Raw genomic sequence first — 7,762 nt, 5'->3', positions numbered from 1 at the left:
GGTTCAGGTCTGTCTTCAGCTGCTCCAGCAGGAATTGTTGGTTGTGTTGGTGTTGTTCTGCTGGTGGCTACAGCTGTTGTTGGTCGTAGGAAGATCACTGACCACTCCATCTTCAGAAATGGCAAGTATCACCTACAAATACTGTAGAGAAAATGAAAAGAGAACCTTTTCATTTGGCAAAATTAGTGTTTAATTATGTGTGGTGATTTTTCAAAACAGTCAAAGAAATACAAACAAGTGAAAAACAAGTGTCTAAGTATGAGGTAAGGCAAGGCAAGTTTATTTATATAGCACATGTCATACACAGTGGTAATTCATAGTGCTTTACATAAAAGAAAGTGAAATAGACATTAAAAATCAATAAAAACATGGAAATAAAATAATAAAAACAAGGAATTTTAAAATTATATAGAAATTGATTTAAAATAAATTTAAAGAAAATGATTATACTTAAAATTCATTGCAGTCAGTTCGGACATATAGCACAGTGCTCATTCAACAAATGCACAGTTAAACAGATGAGTTTTGAGTCTTGATTTAAATGTGGCTAATGTTTTAGCACATCTGATCTCTTCTGGAAGCTGGTTCCAACTGCGGGCCGCATAATAGCTAAAAGCAGACTCCCCTTGTTTTGTGTGAACCCATGGTATTTCTAACTGACTCGATCCTAATGATCTGAGTGGTCTGTTCGGTTTATATTCAGTGAGCATATCAGCAATGTATTTAGGTCCTAGGCCATTGAGTGACTTATAAACAAGTAAAAGTACTTTAAAATCAATCCTAAATGTAACTGGAAGCCAGTGTAAGGACCTGAGGACTGGTGTGATATGCTCAGATTTTCTGGTTCTAGTCAGAATCCTGGCAGCAGCGTTCTGGATGAGCTGCAGCTGTCTAATGGTCTTCTTGGGAAGGCCGGTGAGGAGACCATTACAGTAATCCACCCTGCTGGTGATAAAGGCATGAACAAGTTTCTCCAAGTCTTGACTGGAAACAAAACATCTAATTCTTGCAATGTTTTTGAGATGATAGTATGCTGATTTAGTTACTGCTTTGACATGATTACTGAAACTAAGGTCTGTCTCCAGAATCACCCCAAGATTTCTGACTTGATTTTTAGTTGTTTGACCCCTAGAGTCAAGGTATGCATTCACCTTGAGAACTTCATCTTTGTTTCCAAATGCAATGACTTCAGTTTTCTCCTTGTATAACTGAAGAAAGTTCTGGCACATCCAACTGTTAATTTCATCAATGCATTGGCAGAGGGAGTCAATGGGGCTGTAGTCATTTGGAGATAAGGCTAGGTAAATCTGGGTATCATCAGCATAGCTGTGATAGGCAATTTGGTTCTTCCTCATTATCTGACTTAGTGGGAGCATATACAGGCTAAACAAGAGCGGTGCAAGAATTGAGCCTTGTGGGACTCCACATGTCATGGCCGTCCACTTAGACTTATGCTCTCCTATACTCACATAATAACCTCTAAGTATGACCTGAACCATTTGAGTGCCATACCAGAAAGCCCGACCCAGTTTTCCAGTCTCTCTAGAAGTATGTTATGATTGACAGTGTCAAACGCAGCACTAAGATCTAGTAGTACCAGCACTGATATTTTGCCAGAATCAGAATTGAAGCGAATATCATTTATTATCTTAATGAGTGCTGTCTCTGTATGTGCTCGGAAACCAGATTGAAAATTGTCCAGGTATCCATTTGAGTTTAAGTAGTTGTTCAGCTGATTAAAAACTACCTTTTCAATAATCTTACCTATGAAAGGAAGATTTGATATGGGTCTATAGTTGCTCAACATGGTGTTATCAAGATTGCACTTTTTCAGAAAGGGCTTAACAACTGCAGTTTTAAGGGAGTTTGGAAAAGTCCCAGAAAGAAGTGAGGCGTTCACCACTTCTAAGAGATCAGCTTCTAAACAGTTAAGCACATTTTTGAAAAAGGATGTGGGAAGTGTGTCAAGATAGCAGGTTGAAGATTTAAGGTGCTGTACTATTTCTTCCAAAATTTTGTTATAAATTTTTTTAAAAACACACATAGTCACTTCTTTTTGAAATTGCGGTCGAATCTGTGTGACCTCTGCATAACTTGAGGATGTGCCAATCTCCTTTCTGATATTATTGATCTTCTCAGAAAAGAAGGAAGCAAACTCATTGCATTTGCTGTCAGAGAGCATTTCACTGGGAATCTGACTTGGGGGGGTTGTCAGTCTCTCAACAGTCGCAAAAAGAGTGCGAGTGTTGTTGAAGTTACTGTTTATAAGGTTTGAAAAGAAAGTCTGTCTAGCTGTGGCTAGTTCCACATTGAAAGCATAAAGGCTCCTAATACACCAGATTCGGGTAATGAACCTTTTCTGGTCGAATTCAATGGAAAACTTTGGTAAGAAAAGTTGTTTCACCTTCACTAAACACTTCTAGACCACACGTATTTTCATCTTTACAATTAAAACTCCAATATATGTCAGAATATTTATGATATTGTTACGCCCCGTCTAGGGAAGAAGTGCAATATGAAAAGACTAGCACGAAACAAAAGATTTTCCAACAACAATATATTTATTGGGAGTTTAAATTCAGGAACCGACAAGGCCAAAATAACAAACAAAATGTTCTGGTTTTTAAACCTCTGCCTTGCCTAATCAAAATAAAATGAAATAAAATACAATTCACTACCCTAACTTCCTAACACCAAAACAGAGAACAAAAGTATTCACAAACAAAAGAAAAATGGCATCAGGCTCCCTACTATCCCAATTTAGTATTTACAATATAAAAAAATAAAAGTATTTACAAAGCAAAGCAAAAACCAGGTTTAAAGGGCAATCCAAAAATCAGTGTCAAACAGGCAAAATGGGTCAAATTGACAGCCCAACACAGCAGAGGAAACAGAATAACCACAGGGTTGTAACACCCCCCCCCCCCCCCCCCCCCCCCACACACACACAAGAGTAAACATGGTTACAAGTTTACACAGGACATCTGGACAAAGAATCTGCAACTACATTCTCAACCCCTTTCTTGTACTTAATTTGCAAATTGAAACCTTGGCAAATGAGTGACCAACGCATCAGTCTCTGATTTTTGTTACACATTCGTTGGAGAAAAATAAGTGGGTTATGATCAGTGTACACATCAACAGGTTGGGAACTAGAGCCAACATAAACTTCAAAATGTTGTAGAGCTAACAAAAGTGCTAGGGCTTCTTTTTCGATTGTACTATAGTTAACTTGATGACGATTGAATTTTTTAGAATAGAAACAGACAGGATGGTCAATTCCTTGGTCATCCTCTTGTAGGAGGACAGCACCGGCACCCGTACCACTGGCATCCACTTCAAGTTTAAACGGCCTTGAGTAGTCTGGAGCAGCGAGGACAGGAGCATTACACAACAAATTTTTCAAAGATTCAAAGGCAAATTGACACTTAGTGTTCCAGTTAAAAGAAACCGCTTTACGAAGGTTATCTGTGAGAGGTTTTACAACATTACAGAAGTTTTTACAGAAAAATCTCTCTTAGATTTGGGTACAGGAAACTCAATGGCCTGAACTTTAGATTCTAAAGGACGAACGGTACCATAACCAACCTCTTTCCCCAAGTACGTGACTGTGGCATGACAAAACTCACATTTTGCTAAATTAAGGGTAAGATTAACAGCTTGAAACCTCGACAACACTTCCTCTAAGGTTTTCAGATGACTACTCCAGGTATCTGAGTAACACACCACATCATCCAGGTAAGCCTCACAATTTTTCACATTAGCTAAGACTTGGTTCATCAAGCGTTGGAAGGTGGCAGGAGCATTTTTGAGACCAAAAGCCAGGACCTTATATTGCAGAAAAGCATCTGGTGTAGCAAAGGCTGAGATCTCTGAAGCACGCTCAGTGAGTGGCACCTGCCAATACCCTTTAAGCAAGTCCAACTTAGTCACAAAATTAGCATTTCCAATACGATCAATACAATCCTCCATTCTGGGAAGAGGGTAGGAATCTGATTTAGTTAACTTATTGACCTTTCTATAATCAGTGCAAAAGCGCGAAGTTCCGTCAGGTTTTGGGACTAATAAACATGGGGAACACCATGGACTACAGCTTGGCACAGCTAAACCATTTTCAACTAGATACTGGGTCTCTTTTTCCATTATTTCACGTTTTACAGGATTTACACGATAAGCATTCTGCTTAACAGGAGAATGGTCACCAACATCAATGTCATGCATCAACACATTAGTCACTGTAGGTACATCTGAAAAAAGAGAAGAATACTTGTCAATTAACTGTACAAGTTCACTTTGAGATGAACTAGATAAATGGGAAAGTTTTGAATAGAGAGTTACTAGAGCCTCAGAATTTTGCAAACGAGCTCCAGAAAGACAAGCACTTCCTAAATGAAGGTCATCCTCGCAAGGGGAATATTCTGGAGCAACCACATTCACGGAAGTTACAGCAGCAGGAGTTAACACTGAAGAACTGGCAGAGTCTTTAGAGTCAAGACGAGAGACATACAGTTTAAGCATATTTATGTGGCATATACGAGTCTTTCTCCTTCTTTCAGGGGTTCGAACTACATAGTCAGTATCACTTAACTTTTCTTCAATCACATACGGGCCTGTAAACTTTGCTTGTAGAGCAGAGCCTGGCAAAGGCAACAATACAAGAACTTGATCACCAACCTTGAATGAGCGTTGAACAGACTTTTTATCATACCTGCCTTTCAATTCTGGACTGGGAGTTTGCTAGAGAGTGCTGTGCCAGTTGCCACACTGAATGTGACCGTTCACGAAATTAACTTACATGATCCAACACATTCTTGGGAGGGGTATCTGACTGACTTACAGAAAGTAGTTGTTCTTGTAACACCTTTAATGGTCCACGAAGAGAATGCCCGAAGACTAACTCAGCTGGACTGAATCCAAGTGACTCTTGCACGGTATTGCGAACAGCAAACAACAGAAGAGGAATCTCTTCATCCCAGCTTGTCAAGTTGCTGGAAAACCAAATCAGGTTATTTCTCCTGCTCCCTTAAAGCCCATACCAGTGATGAATGAACCGTTTGAGAAACTTGTAATTGATTGTGTTGGGCCCTTGCCGAGAACTAAGTCTGGCCACTCGTATCTATTAACTTTAATGTGTTCTGCTACCAGGTTTCCGGAAGCGATTCCGCTACGCACCTTGAAAACCCCTGCAATTGTGAAGGCCATCATTAAGTTCTGTACAACTTTTGGTTTGCCAAAAATTATTCAGTCAGATCAAGGATCTAATTTTATGTCCCGTGTGTTTCGCAAGGTTATGAAAGAATTGATTATCAAACATTGTGTATCTAGTGCCTACCATCCACAGTCGCAGGGGGTGTTGGAGAGGTTCCATCAAACTCTTAAGTCTATGGTTAGGACTTACTGCCTCCAACATAAGAAAGACTGGGATGAAGAGATTCCTCTTTAATCTTCCTTTTTAGCGCACTTCGAGGTACGGGTATGTCATAAAAATCAGCGATCAGTAACAAATCGTCTTTACGACATTGTTCAAATTGCTTCTCGGTTGGTGCGATCACAAATTTATCAAGCTCAAATCTTGATGTCATGCCAATCTCTATATTTCCTCCCTTACAAAAAGAAAAATGGCATCAGGCTCCCTACTATCCCAATTTAGTATTTACAATATTAAAAAAAAGTATTTACAAAGCAAAGCAAAAACCAGGTTTAAAGGGCAATCCAAAAATCAGTGTCAAACAGGCAAAATGGGTCAAATAAACCAGTACATCTTCGATACAGACACAAAACGAACAAAGCAAAGAGTACTCACAATGTCACAACTCTCTAAATACACTCTCTCACAAAAACTCTGCACTATACAAAACTAACTGCTCAGTTCACAAGATGGCGAAAACAATCATGCTCCTGAGGAAGTGATGTCGTGACTATTAAAGTTCCGTCGACCAATCAGGAGACAGGAACAATCAGCCTGCAGGAGCCAATCGGATGACTTTCCCTAGGGGGGGGGGCACAGACAGCCCAACACAGCAGAGGAAACAGAATACCCACAGGGTTGTAACGGATATCTGTTCTGTTTTCTCTTTTAGCCTCTAGCAGATCTGACGTCATTAACCAGAAGAACAGCAGCAGCTGCAGCAGCCACGCCCATCAGAGCAGTGACCACCAATCGGATCACAGCTTCAGCAGTATCACAACCATGGATGTGGACTTCTGTAAGTAAATTATTTAATAAATAGTCATTTTCATTAAGCTGAATATAGTCTCTATAGATGAACTCAAAAATTTTACTTATGAAGTGTAAAAAAAAAAAAAAGATCTACAATATAGGCTGCTTAGAAATATATGAGTGAGCTAAATGATGATACAAGTTCATTCATCAATTAATTTTCATTTATGGCATCATAAGTTATCAGTTTCAATAAAATCAACAAATTATTTTCAGTGAATAGATGCAATAGATGCTTTTATCAGTGCTGCCGTACCTTCACATGAGTAACAGAGTTTGCTGATGTCCAGATGTTGAGTCTGGTTGCTGATGGGATTGTTGAGCACACAGCTGTAGGTGTTTTTATCCTGATATTCCACCTCCAGAGGTAGAGAGAGACTGATGCTGAGATCAGACACACTGATGCTGGACAATAAACTGTTTCCTTTGTACCAGGAGAGAGTCACATCACTCACATTCACCACTGAACACACCAATGAACAAGATGATGATGATGACGATGATGATGATGATGATGATGATGAAAAGTCTCTGCTGATGACAGGAACAGGCAGACGAGCTGAAAACATGAGACAAATGACTAGATCAGAAAGTGTTTAAGTGTTAATGTCAATCAGTCAGTCAATGAGTTTATTATATGACTGCGATCTTCACTTCTGTCTTCACATTTATAAAAGATTATTACACATGGACAAGTAGCAAAGAAGAAACTGATGCTTAATTAAAAATTATTTAGTTATTTTATTACTCAATAATCAAAATAAATGTAAAATAAATTACCTTTAATTTTACAAGTAAATAAAAAGGTGAAAAAAAAATATTTAACTCACCATAGACAGTGAGACTGAAACTCTTCCTCACACTGTTGGTCTGTAGTTTATAGAGTCCAGTATGTTCAGTTCTGGTGTTTGTGATGGTCAGAGATCCAGTATCATCCAGCTTCAGTCTGTCTCTGAATCTCCCATCAAGAACATCTTTATATAGAGTCATGCTGCCTGCCATTAAATTGATTTCAGCTATTAAAGTGTTTTCAGCTCCAAACCTCCACAGAATCAGATCATCATCCATTATTTCAGTAAGACCAGAGTTTAGAGAGACTGAATCTCCCTCCAGCACTGACACTGACTCCACTTCATCATCACCAAACACACCTGAAGAACACCGTCACAGATTTGATGTTTTACTTAAATATTCCACACAGAACAAAACTGCAGCCCGGTTCAATCTTTAACGCTCTTGATTACACGTGTAAAACAGGCACAGCATATATAAGCAACAAAATGTAGAATACAGTAGTGCGTGCAGCATCTGTCATCAGTCCCTCTTCAGATCAATCAGTAATCATTTCAATGGCATTGTTTATAAGGTGGTATAGTCATGAATTATTTGAAATAAACAGATTCGCTGTTATTGCACCAGCCCTATGTTTCACAATAATTTGTGAAACAATAATTACGGTGACATTTTCACACTTATTAAAAAGTATTTTATGGGTCTGTTAAATCTCTGTAAATACAATTTATTAAATTAAAATTAAAGCAA

General features: G+C 38.7%; 1 protein-coding gene across 1 annotated transcript; it reads right to left on the bottom strand.

The window, feature by feature from the left end:
- Positions 1 to 6,432: 6,432 nt before the first annotated feature.
- On the bottom strand, positions 6,433 to 7,210 carry LOC306867258 (uncharacterized protein; the record flags this gene model as incomplete). Its single annotated transcript, XM_079412862.1, has 2 exons — positions 6,433 to 6,779; positions 7,051 to 7,210. The coding sequence occupies 2 exons, from the start codon at positions 7,208 to 7,210 to the stop codon at positions 6,433 to 6,435; spliced, it is 507 nt and encodes a 168-aa protein (XP_079268988.1).
- Positions 7,211 to 7,762: the final 552 nt, after the last annotated feature.

This window comes from Barbus barbus (assembly GCF_936440315.1).
Source record: "Barbus barbus genome assembly, chromosome: 49".
NCBI classification, from domain to species: domain Eukaryota; kingdom Metazoa; phylum Chordata; class Actinopteri; order Cypriniformes; family Cyprinidae; genus Barbus; species Barbus barbus.
This window is presented reverse-complemented; position numbering and strand designations above follow the sequence as displayed.